This window comes from Phocoena phocoena, chromosome X (genome assembly GCF_963924675.1).
Source record: "Phocoena phocoena chromosome X, mPhoPho1.1, whole genome shotgun sequence".
NCBI lineage: Eukaryota > Metazoa > Chordata > Mammalia > Artiodactyla > Phocoenidae > Phocoena > Phocoena phocoena.
Genome location: NC_089240.1, coordinates 13,880,094 through 13,901,817, shown reverse-complemented (window position 1 = coordinate 13,901,817; position 21,724 = coordinate 13,880,094). Strand labels below are relative to the sequence as shown.

The window sequence follows — 21,724 nt, the reverse complement described above, 5'->3', positions numbered from 1 at the left end:
GATGCGAGAAGTGATGTATGCCACTTCTGAGTCATGCCCTTAAAAGTAATCTGTTTTCTCTCCATTTGCTCCTTTCCCCTTCCTGGGACCTGAAACACCAACATGTTAGAGGTGAGCCACCTCCGACCCTATGGATAAAGGCAACCCTCACAGGGATCTAAAACAAGACGACAGAAGGTACCTGGGTTCTGGGCAGGTACTCTTCTGGACCACTCACCAACTTAGACTTTTACATAAGAAAGTAGTTAATTTCTATGTTATGTGAGTGACTGTTACCTGGTTTATGTTCAAGCAGCTGAACCAATGTTTGAAGGACTATAAACTGGGGTCTGTAGATGAGAAAAATCTTCTTAGCCTTCACCCTGGGCCCTGATTTCTCCCACGGAATTCTGAGTACAGCTTTTAAGAAGTGAGTTTATACTGCCTTTTCTCTTCTTGGAAATGGTAGGTTTTCATTAGAGATGCCAATCATCAACCCCAAAGATATTCCAGTGTTGCCAAACATGAGGAGGGAAGGGAAACAGAATCCCAGCCACACTGAGAACGTCATACAGACAAGCAGACACTGCCACGCAAGCTCCTTGGAATGCCCTGGGGCGGCCCAGGACAATTCCTGGGGTTCCAGAGAAGAGCAAAGGCCACAGAGGCTGGCACAGGTTCAGTTACAGTACTGCCATACAGCATCCTCTAGTTCTAAACTGTTCAAACAACTCTTTTTTCCCAAAATCGATCCTTAGCAGATACATTAGATATGGGGAAAAAAATCAAGCTAACTTATTTCTAAGAAAAACCCACTTCTGTCCTTACGGGTAGCTCATTAATGATGACACAATCGGAGAGCTGTTTATTACTTGTAACCTGGACTCAGGAGCGCACACCCGGAGAGAATATTTTATTAGTTCCTCTCCCCTAAATGGAGCAGACAGTGATGATATCTGAAGCAGAATTTGTTTCTTATTAACAGATCAGTTCTAACGTTAATTTCCCCAAAGGCTGAAGACCATTTTGCAACTTGATTTGTGACTCTTTTCTCGGTTTTCCCAAAGACGGTATATAGTAACGACCACTCTAAATGCACTGGAGAGAGATTAACTTACTACATACAATGGATGTCTAAGGGCATCAGAGCTTAATTCTCTCCCAGAACCCTAGTTGAGAAAGGGCCATACAGACTAACCATCATGTGTCTGGCTGTCCTCTCTCCAGGTTTTAAAAAATTATGAATGCTAAGTTGCTCCTTATCACTCCAAAATAAACTGGTCTGGGACCTGAAGTAAGTCTTATAAAGTTCCCTGCCATTTACAGCACTATTTATGCTGCTGGTGGGTGCTAGCCTCTCTCAGCCTGACCCCATGTGGTCACCTAACTAGTGAAAGAGTATCATGGTGAGGGGCAGTGACCGAACAGGCAGATAAAAGAAAATATCTCCTTTCAACAAATGCTGCTGGGACAACTGGAATTCCATATGCCAAAGAATGAAGCTAGACCCCTTCATTATATAATACACAAAAACGAATTTAAAATAGACCACAGGGCTCAATGTAAGAGCTAAAACTACAAAGCTTTTAGATGCGAACACAGGAACAAATCTTCATGAACTTGATTTGGGCAGTGGTTCCTAAGGTAAATTTTTTTTAATATCTTTATTGGAGTATAATTGCTTTACAATGTTGTGTTAGTTTCTGCTGTATGACAAAGTGAATCAGCTATATGTATACATATAACCCCATATCCCCTCCCTCTTGCGTCTCCCTCCCACCCTTCCTATGGCACTGGGCAATGGTTTCTTAGGTATGACAGCAAAAGCACAAGTGACAAAAGAAAAAAATTCGATAAATTGGACTTGACCAAACTTAAAAATATTGTGCTGCAAACAGCACCATCAAGAAAGTGAAAAGACAATGCACAGAATGGGAGAAAATATTTGCAACTCATACATCTGACAAGGGACTTGTATCCAGAGTATATAAAGAACTCATAACTTAAAAATAAAAAGATAAATAATCCAATTAAAAATGGGCAAAAACCTGAGAAGACATTTCTCCAAAGAAGTTATACACATGGCCAATAAGCACATGAAAAGATGCTCAACATCACTATTCATTAAGGAAATAAAAATCAAAACTACAATGAGATACCACTTCACACCCACTAAGATGGCTATGATAAAAACCCTAAAAATCAAATAACAAGTGTTGGTAAAGAGGAGGAAAATTTGGAACCCTCATACTTTACTGGCAGGATTGTAAAATGCTTTAGCCACTGTGGAAAACAGTTTGGCAGGTCCCCAAACTGTTAAACATAGAGTTAGCATATGACCCAGCAATTCTACTCCTAGGTATAAATACTCAAGACAAATGAAAAGGTAAGTCCACACAAAAATTTGTAAACAAATATTCACAGCATCATTATTCTTATTAGCTGAAAAGTGGAAACAACCCAAATGTCCATCAACTGATGAATGGATGAATAAAATGTCATATATCCATATAATGGAACATTATTCAGCAATTAAAAAAATTAAGTTCTGACTCACTATACAACATGTATGAACCTTAAAAACATGATGCTAAGTGAAAGAAGCCAGTCACAGAAGACCACATGTTGTATGATTCCATTTAAATGAAATGGCCAGAGCAGGCACATCTATGAAGACGGAAAGTAGAGAGTGGGGCAGGGGAGAATGGAAAGTGACTGCTAATGGGCACAGAATGTCTTTTGGGGGTGATGAAAATGTTCTAAAATTACACAGTTATGATGGTTGCACAACTTCGTAAATATGCTAAAAACCACTGAAGTATACACTTAAAAGAGTGAATTGTATGCTATATGAAATGTATCTAAATAAAGTTGTCTTTTGAAAAAGATGAAGAGGACTTCCCTGGTGGTGCAGTGGTTAAAAATCCGCCTGCCAATGCAGGGGACACGGGCTCGAGCCCTGGCCCGGGAAGATCCCACATGCCGCGGAGCAACTAAGCCTGTGCACCACGACTACTGAGCCTGCGTGCCACAACTACGGAAGCCCGCACGCATAGAGCCCGTGCTCCGCAACAAGAGAAGCCACTACAATGAGAAGCCCGTGCACCGCAACGAAGAGTAGCCCCCACTCGCCGCAACTAGAGAAAGCCTGTGCGCAGCAACGAAGACCCAACGCAGCCAAAACTAAATAAGTACATTTATATATTTAAAAATAAAAGATGAAAAAAGAAGATCTCTGCGTGAACTCCACCAGCGGCCCTGCCATCCGGTTTGGAGGATGTCGTAGCCACCACTGAGTGACTAGCACTGATGTGAAGTGCTGGGGAAAGCTGGGGAGAACATGGAAGCAAGTTTGGCTGTCTGTGCCCCTGACAGAGATGCATCCTCTAGGCTGGAAGGTGGCTGGAAGATGGCCAGAGCTTTCAGTGACTATTAAGGACAAAATACACTTCCTTTATGCACTAATACTACCAGGGACCTGTCTATTTGGAAAAAACAAAAGCCATTACCTGAAGAAGAGTGCTGCACAGATTCAGAATGGGGATTGGCTTCAAAGGCAAGCTGCACCCACAGAACCTGTTGCTTTTCTTCCCGTAACAGTGTAAGCAGGAGTAACTCCGAAGCAGCCCCTGAGACCCACAGGGCCCCTGGAGCGGTGCCGTGACGTATCCCGAGCATTTGTGTTACTGACTAGTCAGGCTCACTTGAAGTAACACGCAGCAGCAGTTTTCTGCCCTGGACACCTGGCTCAATTTCACTGAGGCAAGTGATGGCTCTTCTTAAAGCCAAAGCCTGGAGAAGGATGGTCTTCTCGGTCCCGGGCCATGTCCACAGGTGTCCCCACCCTCCATCCAGCTGATCATACAGACAGATATCTTAGAAGCTCTGCATGTGACCATTCTGTGTGGAGATGCTCAACAACAGAACCCCTTCATGGGGATGAAAAGGAATCACACACCACATCTACTCAAAGTTGGGTCTGAGGGTCTTGAAGCTGGCCACGTGCACTGGGGAACATGAGGTAAGACAGGCAAAGAGGGAAACTGCCATTTATATTACTGTCTTCTTCCCAGGAAAACACACGCCAGAACAAAGAAGAGCGGTAGGAAGGAAAGGAAGAGGAGGGGAGGAGGGGAAGGAAATCAAACCAACCCAAAGCACACGCCAGCCTGGGACTTGCTGGTCCCTGGGGTCAAGTTAAGCCCATCACTTAGAAAGCCTCTTCCTATGTGACCGGGAGACTGTAATCCCATCATAGAAATGAGTAAGGTAAGACTATAACCATTAAAATCACACCTGTCCATGGTGATGAGAGTAAATGTAAGTTTACATTTACATATGTATATGCAGATTTAAAATAAACTTTCCGACCTTTCGCGCATTTATCCGTTCTACTTACTTTTGCACTGTTGGATGGGGTTTCACGGTTGCTACAGAAGCTGGCCCACCTACAGCCGTAGTAGGCTCTTGACTTTCTGTAGCTTGATTTTCAGGTCGGAATTTTCTACGGATGGGCTTTGATGGGGGCTGAGAATACGGTATATCCTGTGGATTTAAAAAAAAAAAAACCAAAAAGTTAAACAAATGCCACCCATCACGTCAATGCCCCATGTTGCTCTCGGCCTATCCCCAAGGTCAGTCGTGTGCTCTATTCAAACTCCACACCTCAGGACAAGTGGCTGATTCGTGGCTTGGCAAGACCTGGAGAGACCCGGGCATCAGATTCCAGGGGCCTTTCCTTCTTTCTTTTTCTTTTTTTTCATGCTTGCAGCCTATTACCTCTTTTGTCACCTGGAAGGACACAGGACTCAGATGCCCTCTCTCCCTCCCCTCTTTTCTTTTTTAAAGGCTGTGTGCATCTCACACCACAGGGCCTTTCCTTACTGAAGACAAAATTCACTCTTGCCTCACTTTGGGGCTTTTGGGAATATGTTCTGAATCTGTTCTAAGTTTTAAAGTTTGTAGGTCTTTGTCATATGCTCATCATTCTCCGACCCCCAGCTCCTACATCAAGCCAAGCTGACGAGCCACTGTGTCTTCTGGAAGGAGACAGCTGGCCTGCTTCCTTGGAGGCCCTGCCTCACCTGTGCTCCCGAGCCCAAGCCCACGTGCTCTGTGATGGGAGGAGGGCCTGAGGAAATGGGCAAGGAGAAAGGAGGGGGACAAGACAAACGGGAGAGCACAGTGAGTGAGCGAGCAAATGGCCCAGGACTTGGTGACATGGGTGGGCAAGGGGAGACCGTAGCAAAAAGACTAGGAAGGGGAGACCACCCCAGCCCCCAGCGTGCTCCTCGAGGCTTAGCAGGATGCAGGGCTCCCCACTGCACCTCTTGGTCTTGCCAAAAGCAAGGCCACCATATTTAGCTGGGAGGTTGAAGAGGGAAGTACAAACTGTCAGAAACATCAAGGTGGAGCCCAGGAATCATCAGGACCCTAATCTTCACAAAGAACCCAGATTCTAGGAAATCTGGACCATAAACATTCATGTCAGGGCATGAAAACTTTAAAACGGTATGTCTGCTAACAGCGGCAAGCAGCCCAGGGGAGGGAGGGGTCACAAGACCATCACAGTAACATCCTCACGCTGGCCTTACCTTCTTTGCTGGACTACTTTCCGCAGCTTGGGAGGGGGCTCTGTTCAGCTGGGGGTGTAACTCGGCCTCAGACGCTTGTTCAGACTGTAGCAAAAGATCACAGAAAGGAAAAAAATATAAAAACATAACCACCTAAACATGTACTGAAGAGAGCTTAGGAAAAGAGTTACTAAGGAGAAAGAGCCAAGGATGGTCAGGGCTGCCAATCCTCGAGAAAAGCTTCTGTAGACCCTGCTGTTCCCTCCCATCCCTCCTCCCAGCATTGTTCAGTCTTAGGGAAAGAAGTCACAGGAACGTCTTCTATAACTGGACGTATGTATTGCTAAAAACTAATGCTTCGAAAGCACAAACTAAAAATAACAAAGCGTATCAGAAAAATAGGGTGGGGAAAGAAGTTAAAATTTCAACCCGATCACTAACAAAAACAATAATTATAATGAAAAGCACTGAAAGTTTTTTAAATATTAAATTTCTGATAAAACACTCTAGTAGATATGACTCTTCACCTTAAAAAAAGGTGAGGGGTAAGCATGATGGAAAGGGTAAACAGAGGGATTCTGGCTGCTGAGTGGTATGGAGTCCGTGAATGAAAGCACAAAGACGGGGGAGGAATGGCCCCAAAGGCCTGCAAGAGAGCGGGGCCACACAGCCCGGCGAAGAGCCCAGGGAGCGCGGGTGCCCCTGCTCAGCTTCCTATCTCCCGGGCTTGCTACATTCAGCGCTGCTGGAGTCCTTGGCTTTCAGCCACTATTAGCCAGTGATGCAAAATGTTAATAACATGTGAACCAACGTGACCTCCACATTATCAGTCCTCTACTGACCCACAAGCTAATCTGCATCACAGAAAAACACACTGCAGCATACAACCTATGGGTCTGAGGGCACCTACCTCGTCGCTAAGCAGCCCTCTTCAAACCCTTGCGGGGCCCGGCTTCTTCCTTATTCTGACCCTACTCCTCCCCAACCACCGCCCCACCCAGCACGTTCCAGCTGCCTCTAGTCTTCAGAGACCAGCAGCCCAGCTCAGCACCCTCAGCTGTGTTTGTAAAGGTCCTGTCCCTGGCATCTGATGAGTCGCAGTCTCCTACTTGGAATCATTCTCTCTTCCTGTTCTGGCCCCTCTTGTCCCTCACGTGAGCGGTTTCTCAAGATCCTGTTTTCGGCTCTCCTGCTCCATGTTTCCCTCCCTGTCCACTCTTCCCCACAGTAAGCCCGTCTGCTCCTACACTTCCACTGCCCGCGCTGGAATCCTTGGTGCCCAAGCAACTCCCCGCCTCTTTGAAACCCACGCTGCAGGCACTCAACATGCGTGATTTCTAGTTCCAAGTTTTTCTTATAGCCTTCTCCTTTCCATTAAGGGTAACTGTATTATTATTGTTGTTGCTGTTGTTATTAATAGATGTGTACTATGAACCACCGAACACTTGCTATGTGTCAACGTGTTGCTCTAGATGTTTTGCATGGATTACTGCATTTCATCATCACAGTCTTAGGAAGTCGGGAAGAAACTAACGACCCAGAAGGTAAGGGACTCACCCAATATCACACAAATAGCAGAGTCCAAACCCAGGCCTCAGGTTCCAAAGCTGGGCTGTGACCACTATGCTCTACCGCCTCCAGCACTCTTGGGCCTGAGTGTTATTCACTCAAGAAGTACCTGTCCAACAGCCACGACAGGCAGCCCCTGTAGTAGCACCGGTGTTCAAGGATGAACAAGCTCTGGACCTCGCAGTCTAGCGGGAAAGCAGAGAATGAGCAGGCAAGCAGGCTTCAGGGGAATAAGCACTACAGCGAGGGTGTCCGGGGGCTACAACAGCAGCCGGCAAAGGTGACATCCCGGCTGCGAGCTGGGTGCAGAGGGGCACTGCACAGGGGTGGCGAGAAAGGAGGATTGAGGGGCCTCCCAGGCTCTGACACCCGGGAGGGCAGGCTGGGGTACCACGAGAGCACGGAGGCCAATCTCCGCAACAGGAACCGAGGGAGAAGCAGGTGGGAAGGGGAGCCTGCTGTGGGACACACTGAGTTTGAAGTACCCGGAAGCATCCAAGTGAAGTCGGTCAAGAGCCATTCACGGTCAGGCTCCCCCACCTTCTCGGGGGTTCGGACAGATGGCATCACACTCCAAGATGCACTAGTCCAATGTCAGCTTTCTGAATGGCTGAGCAAGGACCTGACAGGCACCTAGTGCAGGGCTGCCCGTGACCTGTGCTGAAGAACAGGACCTGGACCTGAGGCCCACACTCGCCTTCCACTGCCAATCCACGGCCTGCCCTGCTACGGCCCACCCGCTCTCCACAGGGACCACAGGTTTGCGCCCACATGGCCCAGCGGCCAGGCAGAGAGGAGAGAAGTGACGGACCAGTCACCCCACCTTTCAGTTGGTCAGTTCCCCTCCGCATCATCAGGCAGGTGGAGAGAGGTGTCCGTCCTAACGCTCCCTTTCCTGGGGAGTTGAGTGAAGTCTCCTTCTTGTGGAAATATTGAGGGAAATGATAAACTTCATCCTCTTTTCAACAAAAATGAGGATTCTAAGCACAGCAAAAGCAGTAGGGTGTCTGTATCACTGACTTCCTTTTCTTGTAAACATCTCTAAATCACCAACAACAATGGGGTGGGGCTTGGGAAGGATGAGGAGCAGTTGTGAGGCCTGAAAACTGTTTTCCATTTTAAAATTTACCTTCCTGGGCTTCCCTGGTGGCGCAGTGGTTAAGAATCCGCCTGCCAATGCGGGAGACACGGGTTCGAGCCCTGGTCCGGGAAGATCCCACATGCCGTGTGGCAACTAAGCCTGTGCAGCACAACTACTGAGCCTGTGCTCTAGAGCCCGCGAGCCACAACTACTGAAGCCCACATGCCTAGAGCCCGTGCTCCGCAACATGAGAAGCCACTGCAATGAGAAGGCTGCGCACCTCAACGAAGAGTAGCCCCCGCTCACCGCAACTAGAGAAAAGCCCGCGCGCAGCAACGGACACCCAACGCAGCCAAAAATAAATAAGTAAATTTATTAAAAAAAATAAAATTTACCTTCCTGAAATTGTATTCAAGGGCCTGGGTTTTCTAGCTCTATGACTAATAACAAACAACTCTGCAGTGTTAAGTCAGGCTGATCTAACCATCAGTCTCCTTAAGAGGAAACTCAAGACCTCCCCACCACTTTCTACTGGTCCAGGATCCATTCTAAATGCGTCCACCTATTAACATTCAAAAGAGCAAATCTCAGGAGGGGCCTAGAACACAAGAATCAGGAAGGACCTGGAAAGGCAGAGCCTCACCCCAGCCAGAACTTATCCCAGGAAAAGAGATGGAAAAAGAAAACTAGCTTTGTGGTTAAAAAAAAAGAAATTAAAAAAACCTGAAGATGAGACTTAGACACGCAAAAGCCCCTATTCCCAATAAACTATTCCACTTCCCTTCATGAAAACAGTGTGAAGCTCACATAAGACTTAGCAGCTGGCAAGCAGGTCAAAGTGGGAGATTCCGTTGCTATTTCTTCAGACTTTTCTAAGTTAACAATTCTGGGAGAATGAAAACCCATGAAAACAGGGGGACCTCGGTGGCTCCCTTTCTTCTCTGTGTATTAGAGAAATGGGGGAACAACTCTGCTATCAATATGGACAATACGTCCTTGTCCAAAAGTTCTTGTTGTCTGAAGCGAAATCCAATGCCTGAACTTTATGAAAGAAATAAATATGTGGATTACAATTATACTGGAGTATCAGTCCTTTCCTCATGGCTCCACGTGTAACAACACATACCTAGCTGGGACGTGACAAGCCAGGAAAAGGCACTTTTAGCCAAGAGTTCATTGAAACTTGAGCTAAGGTCCCTTTTTAAAATATAACTGTCATTTTAATACTCTCCTATCCAGAAATGAGAAACATATTTTCATTCTAAGTTTGCAATGAAAAACCTGGACAGGTCACATGGACTTGGAAGGTGCTGCCACTCAGGATGCTGAGAACTGCTGTGGGGTTTTTTTTTTTTTTTTTGCAGTACACGGGCCTCTCACTGTTGTGGCCTCTCCCGTTGCGGAGCACAGGCTCCGGACGTGCAGGCTCAGCGGCCATGGCTCACCAGCCCAGCCGCTCTGCGGCATGTGGGATCTTCCCGGACTGGGGCACGAACCCGTGTCCCCTGCATCGGCAGGCAGACTCCCAACCACTGCGCCACCAGGGAAGCCCTGCTGTGGGGTTTTGATGGAACAACATGGGCTCTGCTCAGTTGGCTCCCGGGAAAGGGACACAGGCCCAGGGAGGCTAAGCATTTGGATTCTCCACCAGAAGAAGGGATCATTCAGTTATTCAATTATACAGATAATTATATTATACATCTGATGTGTCACTTTCCAAGAATCCTCAGCTCAGGTTCTGCTTCTAGGCAACTGGACCTGAGACACCAGACAATGTGCTCCCAGAAGAGGGGAGTTAAAGTACTCTAGTATGTTTCTCCTTGGGCTGTCTCTTGAATCACTTGCTCTGGGGGAAGCCAGCTGCCAGGTCCTGAAGCCACTCAGACAGCCTTGTGGAGAGGCCTACATAAGAAGGAACTGAGGCCTCCTACCAACAGCCACGTGAATGCACCGTCTTAGAAGTGGATCCTTCAGCCCCCACCCAGCCTTCAGATGACACCAGTCCCAGCTGATGTCTTGACTGTGGCCTAATGAGAGACCCTGAGCCAGAACCACCCAGATTAGTTGCTCCTGAATCTCTAACTCACAGAAGCTATGAGATAATAAATGTTCATAGTTTTAGGCCTCTTAAAAAAATACACTCTAGTAAGTCTGGAACTTGGGGTCTAGTAGGGTGGAATAAGTGTGAACAGTGGAGAACAATGGGAGAGCTGAAGTTGGAGAAGGGCAGTGGATTGGACCACACATGGTCTTACAGATTGTCATCCTGGACTATTTATCAGCCACTCAGTACCATTCCCCACATCTATGCTCTTCCCTACACTGCAGTGGGTCAGAACCTGGGAACTACATTTATAGAATCTCCTTTCAACACAGTTCCTTACTGCCACTGAGAGTCACTCACATGAAACCAAGGAGGTGAGAGAAAACAAGCCATATTACTGCTCCTCTGGCAGCGGCGGGCAGAAAAGCATGGGCTTCAGCAGTCAGAAGATCTTGCTGTGGCCTTGGGCATTTCCCTGCAAATCATGACTTCCATGCTGCAGGCATCCTGAGCATCTCCAGCTGTTTCCTTCAGTTCTTGGAGTATCTGCATTTCCAGTAAGTTGTGGTAAAGCTGATAGCGGCAGCCTTCACTCACCTCTGCTCCTCTAGCACATCTAATTCTTTCAGTAAGCACCTAATTCCGTGAATGAAATCTCTTCCAGTGTGAAACACCTAGAGCAGTTTCTGTTTGCCTGACTACACCTTGGTTGGTACAAGGATTTGGAGCTTATCCCAAGGGCCAAAGGGGCCAATGCAGGATTTCAGGTAGGGAAGTGAGCTGACTAGATTTGTGTTTTAGAAGGATCATTCTGGACCCAGTGAGTAAAACAAATTGGAAGCGACCCATACTGGGGGAAGGGAACTCAATTAGAAGGCTAAAGAAGAAAACAAGACAAGAGACGATGGTCATTCAAACCACTCTGGTGAGAGTTAGGTTAGGCAGATTTGAGAACTCTTTAGACTGGAAACTGGATACCTCCTTGGAGATTGGTGGAGTGCGGGAAGTGAAAGAACAGTGATACACGGAGTCCTGGCTTCCATCTTAGACAATGGGCAAATGGTTGAGACAGGAAACAGTTTACAGCAAGAGCAAAGAAACATGGCAGCACAGTAGCTGAAGAAATAAGCAGACTCATCACAAACCAGTGCTAGAACAACCCACCCAATAAGGGTTCCAAGGGAACACCAGTTCCACGAATTTCTTAGAGGAGGGACTGGCAAACATTTTCTGGAAAGAGCCAGATAGTAAATACTTTCAGTTGTCCCGGTCAGTCTCTGGGTCTCCAGGTCTCTGCTGCCAACCTGCAACTCTGCTGCTGAGTGCAAAACCAGGTGCAGACAATACAAGGAACGGGCGTGGCTACATCCCAATAAACTATTTACAGAAACAAGTGGCAGGATACATTCGGTGTGTGGGTGATAGTTTGCCAGTCCCTGACCTGGAGGGGAGAAGATTCTACACATAAGCTTAGGAAACACTGCAGAGTCTCTCCCTCTTAGAAATCCAGAGAGCGTACAGCACGCCACACACCCTGAACTCCTGTGAGGTAAAGGAAGCCACTGCCCTTGTTTAACCCAGCAGTTCACAAACGTATTTGGCTTCGACTCCTCATTCTCATGTAATTCACATTACCATCCAGCAAAACTAATGTTCTGTGGAACACACTTGGGGAAACACTGACCTACAGACTGGGTTCTAGAGGAATAAAGGAAAACCATTCCATTTGATTTGAATGGCAAACTCCATTCAAGTCAAATGTACATCCCTCTGCCTCTAGCCTTGGCCAAGCGTGTGAGGCAGGGTGAGGACGTGTTGTTGCTGGGCAAGAAGGGCTCCCTCCCTGCCTCTCTGCTTTCCTGCAGTAGCAGCTCTCGCTGCTGCTGCCAACTACTTCCCTGCAAGAATTTATTTACTGCACTCCTCTAAAACCTCCTGGACACAAACACAATAAAAATCATTCCTTATGGTAGTTAAAACACATGAACAGAACACTGATAACTTATGGATTTTTTTCTGAAGTAGCTTAAAAACAACGTCTCAGGTTCCAGTTCCACCCAGGCAGGTGAGCTCACAAAGGCCCTGCGGCTCCCATCTGAGCCCAGGTGCTCATCACACCCACCCACCCACCCCCAACCTGGGCCACTGCAGAAACTTCAGTGGGTCTTTCTCCAGCCTTCGGTTTTTCCCCTGGTCTAATCCATCCTGCATAACACTGAGGAACTCATCTTGTAAAGCGCCTTCTCATCAAAACACTTTTTCTCAAGGCCCCTCGATGGGTCCCTAAGGCCTGTGGCACACAACACAACCGCTCAGCCAGTTAAAGATCTTCCATCGGGCTTCCCTGGTGGCGCAGTGGTTAAAAATCCACCTGTCAATGCAGGGGACATGGGTTCAAGCCCTGGTCCGGGAAGATCCCACATGCCGCGCAGCAACTAAGCCCGTGCACCACAACTACTGAGCCTGCGCTCTAGGGCCTGCGAGCCCCAACTACTGAGCCCGCGTGTGACAACTACTGAAGCCCGCACGCCTAGAGCCCGTGCTCTGCAACAAAGAGAAGCCACTGCAATGAGAAGCCCGTCCACCGCAACGAAGACCGAACACAGCCAAAAGTAAATAAATAAATCAATTAAATAAAATAAAGAAATAGGAAAAAAAATTTAAAAAAAGATCTTCCATCATTTGGCTCCAATTTACCTCTGCATCATAACTGCATTAGTTTGCCAATCGGGAACCCACTCCAGGCACATAAGTATTACCTGAATCTTCAAACACACCACAAGTTTCTTCTCAACTCAATTCTATTTATTCTAGAATTTCTAGCCCAGTGGTTCCCAAATATAGCTACACAAGAGAATTATCTGGGGAACTTTTATAAATTACAGACTTTTAGATACTACCCCAGACTTCTCTAATTAGAATCTACTAGGGCTGGAACATTAGAACTTCTATTTTAACAAGCTCCCTGAGTGATTTTTATGTAGCCAGTCCAGACCAGCTAGGGACCACTGATGGCCCAAACTCTTCATTTAAGAAATGAGAAAACCAAGTCTCCAAGGTCCTGGTCTGGAAAAGGCCACAGGTGCTCCAGCAAAAACTAACCAGGCTTCTTAATTGTTTTCTTCTCCATTTACCATGGAGGCAATAGGTGGTATATGCAATATGGTCTCATAAATAAATAAATACATATTTGAAGCTGTGCAAAATTTTTACCAGTAAGACTTTTATTTAAAAGTCGAGGGACTTCCCTGTTAGTCCAGTGGTTGGGACTTCGCCTTCCAATGCAGGGGGTGCGGGTTCAATCCCTGGTTGGGGAAGCTGGGATCCCACATGCCTCACGGCCAAAAAAACAAAACATAAAACAGAAGCAATATCGTAACAAATCCAATAAAGACTTTAAAAATGGTCAACATTGGGCTTCCCTGGTGGTGCAGTGGTTAGGAATCCACCTGCCAATGCACGGGACACAGGTTTGAGCCCTGGTCCAGGAAGATCCCACAGGCCGCAGAGCAACTAAGCCCGTGCGCCACAACTACTGAGCCTGCACGCGCCACAACTACTGAGCCCACACACGCCACAACTACTGAAGCCCACGTGCCTAGAGCCCGTGCTCCTCCACAAGAGAAGCCACCACAGTGAGAAGCCCGCACACTGCAATGAAAGCAGCCCCCACTTGCTGCAACTAGAGAAGGCCGGTGCACAGCAATGAAGACCCAATGCAGCCAAAAGTAAATAAATTAATTAATTTTTTAAAAAAATGGTCAACATCAAAAAAACTTTAAAAAAAAGAAACATGAATGTGTTTTTAAAAAATAAATACAAGTCGAATTTGCAACAAGCAAAGAATCACATATTCATGCTACTGACAGATTAGAAAAAGAAACTTAAGCTTCATTTACCTCCCAAGAATCCAGGCAGATCCCAAGACAGAATCACAAAGGTCAAGACTAATTTCTAGGCAGATGAGCAGATAATCCTGCTACTGTATCTAGGGGATCTCCAGCATCTTAGTGGTAGTCTCAGTGTCATTTGGTGCTTGACTTTAACCTGACCCCAATCTCTGCTGGTTAAGGACACACCAGAAAGCCCTGTGGTCAAACCCAGGCATAGAAGATGCAGAACCAACAGCCAGCAGCACAGTGGCCACAACAAACCCCATCATTCGACAGTCAGTCTCAGAGAGAAAATCCAGAGGACTGAGTTGTCTGTAAGAACAATAACCAAAATCCATGAGCCAAGTCACTTATGAGAGACAGAAATGGAGCTGAAGCATAAGCACCTGGAGGGCAGGAGCTGGGTCTTGTTTCACTCTTGCTTTCCCAGTGCCGAACTTAAAGACCAGCAAACAGCAGGTCCTCTGATTGATGTATGCAGTGAACTAGTAATGAATCCAACACTGTTTCATATTCCAGTGGACAAGTCAAAAACTTCATCCCACGGCAACTGGGGCCACAGAGCACAACAGGTACAGGGCACAGGCTTTGGAGTCAAATCCAGGCTTGGCACTGGCTCGGGCATGGGCTTAACCTCTCTGAGCCACAATTTCATCATCTGCAAAAGGGGATAATCCATCTAACTCCTAGCATTGTGAAGATTGAGCGAAACATCTGTCTAGGGTGCTAAGCACAACGACCCAGTAGCTATCACTAACGGCAGCTACTAGCATAATCGGGAGTAAAGTTACAATTGGTTTCCCAGGCACAGGATCTACTTCTGTAAGTAGAAGCTAACTCAACACGAGGGACTCTTCCCCTCTTGCCAAAAGATGAAAACCTTGACTGGGAGAGTGCTGACTCTGGCTTAGATAATAAGCAGATCCCATAGAGCAGGCTGCCCACAATCCAAATTTGTGCCACTGGATATTACTGCTACCAATACTGGAGGGAAGACATTTTTACAAATAAAAGCAGATTTCGTGGCTGCCTCAGTACAAACATCTCAGGCAGCTTGCACTGAGTATCTCTGGTGGCCCTTACAGCAGGACAGTCCAACATCAGGGACACTCGGGGGAACACTGACAGAGGAGCTCAGAGACAATTTTAACGGAAGTGGATAATCAGCAACTATAATGGACAACTAGCCCCTGGATACGAAAGTCACAAAGCGTAATCACTCAGGGATTCCTGGAACCTACTGGATTATGGACAACATCCACGAAACAGACTTCCTGTTACAACTAGAGGACTATGGGCACTGCATTTCGGTCTAAAAGAAAACTATTTGACCATAACTAGATTTGGGTTCTTTTCTAGTAATAGAACCAAGTCTGAGCCCCACCCTCTATTCATCCCATATGTAAAGCCGTATTATAACACAGCCCAAAGAGTCAACAACACAGGCCTCACAGATAAGGTGATATACGGCAAGATTCTCCTGAGACCCATTTTCCCCACTGTAGGGTTGAAGAAAGATGCTATATGAATGCCCCTTGCCACACCAAACAGACTCTTACTAAAACAGGTACCCACCACCATCAAAATTCAAAGGCATCTGGTTACGAGGCCTTTAAAAATCTTTTGCTGGTCCCTCACACCTGACATACACAGACTGGCAACAATACAATATAAAAATTTCAAAGCACCTCAAAGTCCTAGCTTCACTCGATGTTTTACCACACTTATAATTTTGAATTCCTTTCCCATTCCCATTGCTCTGTATTAGTGATGGAGTGTTTCAATAACATTTCTTCTAACTGCTGATAGCTCATACTTAGACTGTGATAAATGTCCCCTTTTGGGATGACACGGCCCTTCCTGCATGAGCCAGGTCCATCAGAGAAAAGTGGCTTTAGAAGAAACTCAATTAGAAATAGCTGGCTAGAGAGAGAGCTGTAAAAATTATGTAAGAGTTAGGAACCAGCCATAAAATAAATTCAGTATTGATGAGGATGTGGAAGTGAAATGAGAACACTGTTGATGGAGTATAAATCAGTACACTTTATAAAACCATTTGGCAGCATCCACTAAAGCTGAACATATGCTTACCATATAACCCAGAAATTCTACTCCTAGGGATAGACCCAAGAGAAATGAAAACATACATCCACTCAGAAACTCGTACATGAATATGCATAGCAGCATTATTTATAACTGCCAAAATTTGAAAACTACCCAAATATCCATCAACAGTAGAAAACAGTGATATAGAACGTCCCTGGTGGCTCAGTGGTTAAGAATCCACCTGCCAATGCAGGGGACACAGGTTCGAGCCCCTGGTCCAGGAAGATCCCACAGGCCCTGGAGCAACTAAGCCCATGCGCCACAACTACTAAGCCTGCACGCACCACAACTACTGAAGCCCACACACCTTGAGCCCATGGCTCCACAACAACATAAGTCACCACAATGAGAAGCCCACGCACCTCAATGAAGAGAAGCCCCTGCTTGCCACAACTAGAGAAAGCCTGGCACAGCAACAAAGACCCGACACAGCCAAAAAAAAAAAAAAAAAAAAGGAAAGAAAGAAAACAGTGACATATTTGCATACACAACGGAATACTATACAGCAATGATCTACAACCGCATACAACAATCTGGATGGATCACACAAACAGTGTGTAAGCAAAAGAGGCCAGACACAAGAGTATATACTACATGGTTCCACTTATATAAGGCAGGAAACAAGTAAAACTCACCTATGCTGCTGCGAGTCACAACAGTGGGAACCCTAAGAATAAGGGATAGGAACTGAAAAATAGCATAAGAGGGGCTTTCTAGGCACCAGTAATATTCTGCTTCTTGAGTTGAGTGCCAATAACACACGTGTGTTGAGCTTGTGATAATTCACTGAGTTGAACACTCAATATGTACTCTTCAATACGCATATTATACTTGAATAAAAAGTTAAAAAATAAATCCAGTAAAGCCAATTTCCTGTAATGTCCTTAAAGTGCCACCTAGTGGCACAAGTTAAATGTAAACAAGAAGGAAGATTCATTTCAAGTTGACTTGAAAAACATGGCCCCATTTCTATCAGCACAGTTTGGGACTGGGCTGGAACAGTGCCCTAGATTTAAAAACAAACGAAAAAAAACCCCACAAAACAACAAAAAACCTTTCCCCTGGCACAGAGAACACTGACACAAAGATTCAGTGGCAAAATACAGCTGTCTACCACAGGGCACACTGGTACCAATGAGCCAATGATGATGCACATCCCTTCCCAACTGCACCTGCGATCAACCATGTGGGAATATTTACAACCAGAGGTTGGCAACAGCTACAAATAGGGGCTTTTTCTTTTCTCAGAGAGAAGATTTACCAGCACACAAGTAAGGGATACCTACAGAACTTGCTGAGCAGAGCAGGGTATTCAGGAGGGAGACGGGAAGAAACAACTCCTTTATCGTGTTTTCCCAGGACAAGCTTCTTTCCCTCTTCCTCACCTTAAAGGCAAGGCCTTAGTTGGTTTCTTCTAGTTATGCTTCAGAAACACAGAGTTGAGAAGGACCACCCACAGCAAGCCTTGGAAACTGCCAGGTGAATAAATGATATTTGCTCGAGGTTTTAGTAGTAAAGTTGGAAAGACAGAGCATCTTGATCAGAAAAAGGTCCTCAAGGCAAAGCCGCAAACTATAGACACAGGCATTGCAATCCTTGTGTTTGGAGATGGTGGGTTAAAAGGCTGATGGGGGAACTGTCTTTCTGTTGATTCTTTTCCTTTTCATTTCCACTATTTACAGAAACAGGTGACATGTGGATTTGGCCTATAGATTGTAGTTTGTTGACCCCTGATGTAGGCAGAAGGCCAGCCGTGAAAGGTCACAGAAGGGAAAGAAGGTGGTTCAAACACAAGTAGTTTAGTAAGCCAGCCCGGCACTCATTCTGGGCTCGTGATCATGAAGTTCTGGCTGTCCTGCGTCTGTTCTTCTGTTTACCAACTAGACTCCACCTCTGCTTCGCTGGGCCTGTACTGATAACTATAATAGCTCATTGTTGGTGAGAGCCAACCATGTGCCAGGCACCATCCTAAGTGCTTTACAGATATTAACTCGCTTAATTATCACAACCCTATGAGAGTAGACACTACAACTACCCTCATTCACAGATGATGAAATTGAGACGCGGAGAGGCTAAGTAAATGTGTCCAAAGACACACAGCCAGTAAGAGGCAGAGAGAGGATTTGTACCCCAAGCCCACGTTCTTAACTACTCTGTCAGGCTGCCTCCCTGGGCCCACCCTCTGGGCATCCTCCACCATCCTCTCCTAGTGACACCACAGCACAGGGGGGCACCCTCCCATCCCATCTTGCTTCTCCCCTGACACTTAGGGGTGCTTCCTGCTTTTTATCACTGTGTGGGGGTGTCAGAGAAGAGAAATAAGGATTCCTTTGTTCAGGAACCTAGAAACCAGCCGTAGTTGACTCCCAGGGGAAACACCGGGCTATCTTGTTAGTTATAGGAAACATGGTGTCCAGCTATTGCCTACAATCCTTGAGCACAGAGCATGAGAAAATGGGTTTAGATGAGACACATGGAAAATGACACAGTTACATACATACACCATGAGAGACTACAGGATGGAAGGTGTTAGGCGTGGCCGCTTTCAGAGGGTGGGGAAGGGGAAAGTAGCTGGAGGAGAAGGAGCACATCACAACCCTTGTGATCCCACAGCTGTCAGCAAAGTGTGGGCCTCTCGTAAGCACATTTCATTAACACCTGATGAATTGATTAGATGAACTTAAGGCATCTTTCAGAGGAGTGATGCTAGCACAGTAAGCTTTACACAATAACATTACAAGCAAAATGTCATAAGGAGGGGAAACCGAGGAAAGAAAACAAGTTACCAGTGGTAGGATAAAGCTAATTTATTAAGAGGTTTCAGAACATAAAATGTATTGGTGATAATGTGTCAACTCTGTTGTTAAGAAAAAAGAGGTGGGCTTCCCTGGTGGCACAGTGGTTAAGAATCCGCCTGCCAATGCAGGGGACAAGGGTTCGTGCCGTGGCCCAGGAAGATCCCACATTCTGCAGAGCAACAAAGCCCGTGCGCCACAACTGCTGAGCCTGCACTCTAGAGCCCACAAGCCACAACTACTGAGCCCGCGCTCTAGAGCCCACAAGCCACAACTACTGAGCCCACGTGCTACAACTACTGAAGCCCACGCATGCATGAATAAATAAATAAATAAGAGAGAGGTTAAGAAAATAACTGTGAGACCTGGTTGCATAGCAGAGCATGGTGGGTGGAGCTGACTCTGAGCCTAGATAGTCAGGGTCAGAATCACAGCTTTAACGTGCTGTGGGTGACTGGGCAAATTTCTAGTTCTCTGTGCCTCAGTTTGCTTATCTGCAAAGTGACGATAGCAACAGAACCTACTGCACATGGTTGCTAGGATTAAATAAGTTAATATTTATAAAGGACTTAGAAGAGCATCTGACACATAAACACTATACTTAAGTACATGATAAATTTACAAAATAAATAATCGCAAAGCCTCAATGGTTTGTATACTTCTAAAATCAATTCTGAAATGCATAAATAATAATTATTTATGATGTAAAACTTCTGCCTTTTTTTCCCTTTTTGAAAGCAGGATGTGAATTACACTTGGCCTTCGGCTACACCAAATATGGCCCAGTGACCAAACTGTGCAACCTATTTTGGCAAAGCTGAACGTTAAGTCTTCCCTGGGGAAGGCACTTTAAACAATAAACGTTTTAGCTTAATATTAGGAAATATCGATACTTCATATTTAGAAAATGGGCACAGAGACTGAAAATCCTTATTAACTTGTGCTCAGCATACCTATAGTTAATTTTTATGATGTGCGATGAATGATTTCTCTCTCTCTCTCTCAAGGTTTATCATCAAATTTCTAGCACCAGCCCAGAAACCTTTCCCAGCTCTCCTGTTCTACAAAAGCTGGTTCTGTCACTTACTAACGAAGAGGTCCCAAGTAGTTCACTTCTGCTTTCTGAACTTCAACTTCCTGTTCTGTAAAATGCTATGCAATGACAAAGGAGAGCATGAGTCCAGAAGTGATAAAATTCGAAAGACTAAGACACACTCAGCAGCAAGACAAAGATCCCCGTGGGGCCAAATCACAAAGTGGCAGGCATATGCATAAAATAGATAACTAATAAGCACCTGTTGTATAAGAACAATAAAATCCAAAACAGCCCAAAAAACCCCAGGTGGTAGGCCAGGCTGAGGGTTCAGCAGCAGGTGGAGGCAGCTGAGAGCTCATACCCAGCAGAATAACAGGGATTTAAATGCCCCACATGAGGCAGGGTTCCCGCACCAAGCTCATTCCCTAAAGTCAGAGGCTAAGGTGACACCTCACTACCTACAAACCTGCAAAGCCACGAAGAAGCCTGTGAAGGTGCTCGGGGCTGCCTCCTAATGAAAAGAAGCAGAAACAGATACAACACTTTAGCCTGGTCTTGGGCTCAGCCGCCATCTGGTGACATCTGCATGATCACTTACATCTGTAACCAGACGGAAGTGCTGAACCTCAAGGAGAAGAATTGGCCCCAGACTAGAGGCCCATGGGCGCAGGGTGGTGGGGTATGGTTGGCAGGGACACCGCTGAACTGCTAGGAAGAGAGGAGCTCGGAGAACTGAGAATGAAATTGAAACTCCGATACCAAATAAGACTGCTAAGCAAATTTCCAAAAAGCATGGAAGGAAAAAAGCCAGCAGTAAGAACAGCCTCCCAAAAATAAGATGAATTCACTCCTGACTAAAATGAAGACAGAACAAGTTGAAAATAACTTTAAAATAATTTTGTTTAGAACCCACGAAGTTAAAAGTAGGGAATGCATCCTGAAAAAGAACAGAGAACTATGAAACAGAAATTGGGAAAAGTGAAACAAGAACAGATTAACATAAAAAAGAATGGACTATAAAACCTGGAATCATAAACAGTTATAAATTTGGAAGTCAAAGATTTCATCCACAGCCAACCCAGAGAGATCATGACATAAAAAGATGAAAGTACCACTGCTAGAAATAAAAGATGTGTTACCAGATATAGAAGCATAGCTAATGAGTTTGAGAAGAAAATAGAAGAAATAAGTAGAGAATCAAAACCTGCAGAGATATGACTAAGAGTCTTCTAAAATTAAAGACATGATTTTCCAGATGGAAAGTGCATACCAATCAGCATCTAGAATAAATAAATTTAAATCTATGCCTAGACACATCACAGTGAAATTGCAACAGAACATCAAAAATAAAGTTTTAAAAGCCACCACAGAGAAAAGATAGTAACTCCAAAGGAACCCAAAATAGATTCACAGAATACTCAGCAGCAACAAAAATAAATGCCAGAAGAGAAGGAGATAATACATTCAAAATGCTGAGGGAAAATAATCTTCAACCTAGAATTCTATTCATACATGCAGCAAAATTACCACTTAAGAGAAAGGGCAATACGTTTACCATCCAGAGAACATGGATGAAAAAAAACTACTAGGTTATGTATTTCAGTAAAAGGTTTATGTGAACCTCACAATTGCTGGAGTTATCCTAACT

The 21,724-nt window shown here is 45.5% G+C and overlaps 1 protein-coding gene across 2 annotated transcripts in view; it reads right to left on the bottom strand.

Moving 5' to 3' along the window:
• Positions 1-21,724, bottom strand: part of REPS2 (RALBP1 associated Eps domain containing 2) — a 228,296-nt gene that overhangs the window by 24,881 nt on the left and 181,691 nt on the right. For both annotated transcript variants that reach the window (XM_065900931.1, XM_065900932.1), the window contains exons 15-16: positions 5,574-5,657; positions 4,379-4,524 (exon numbers count right to left, since the gene is read on the bottom strand). In XM_065900931.1, the coding sequence (XP_065757003.1) occupies positions 4,379-4,524; positions 5,574-5,657 (230 nt within the window). The remainder of the gene's footprint in view (positions 1-4,378; positions 4,525-5,573; positions 5,658-21,724) is intronic.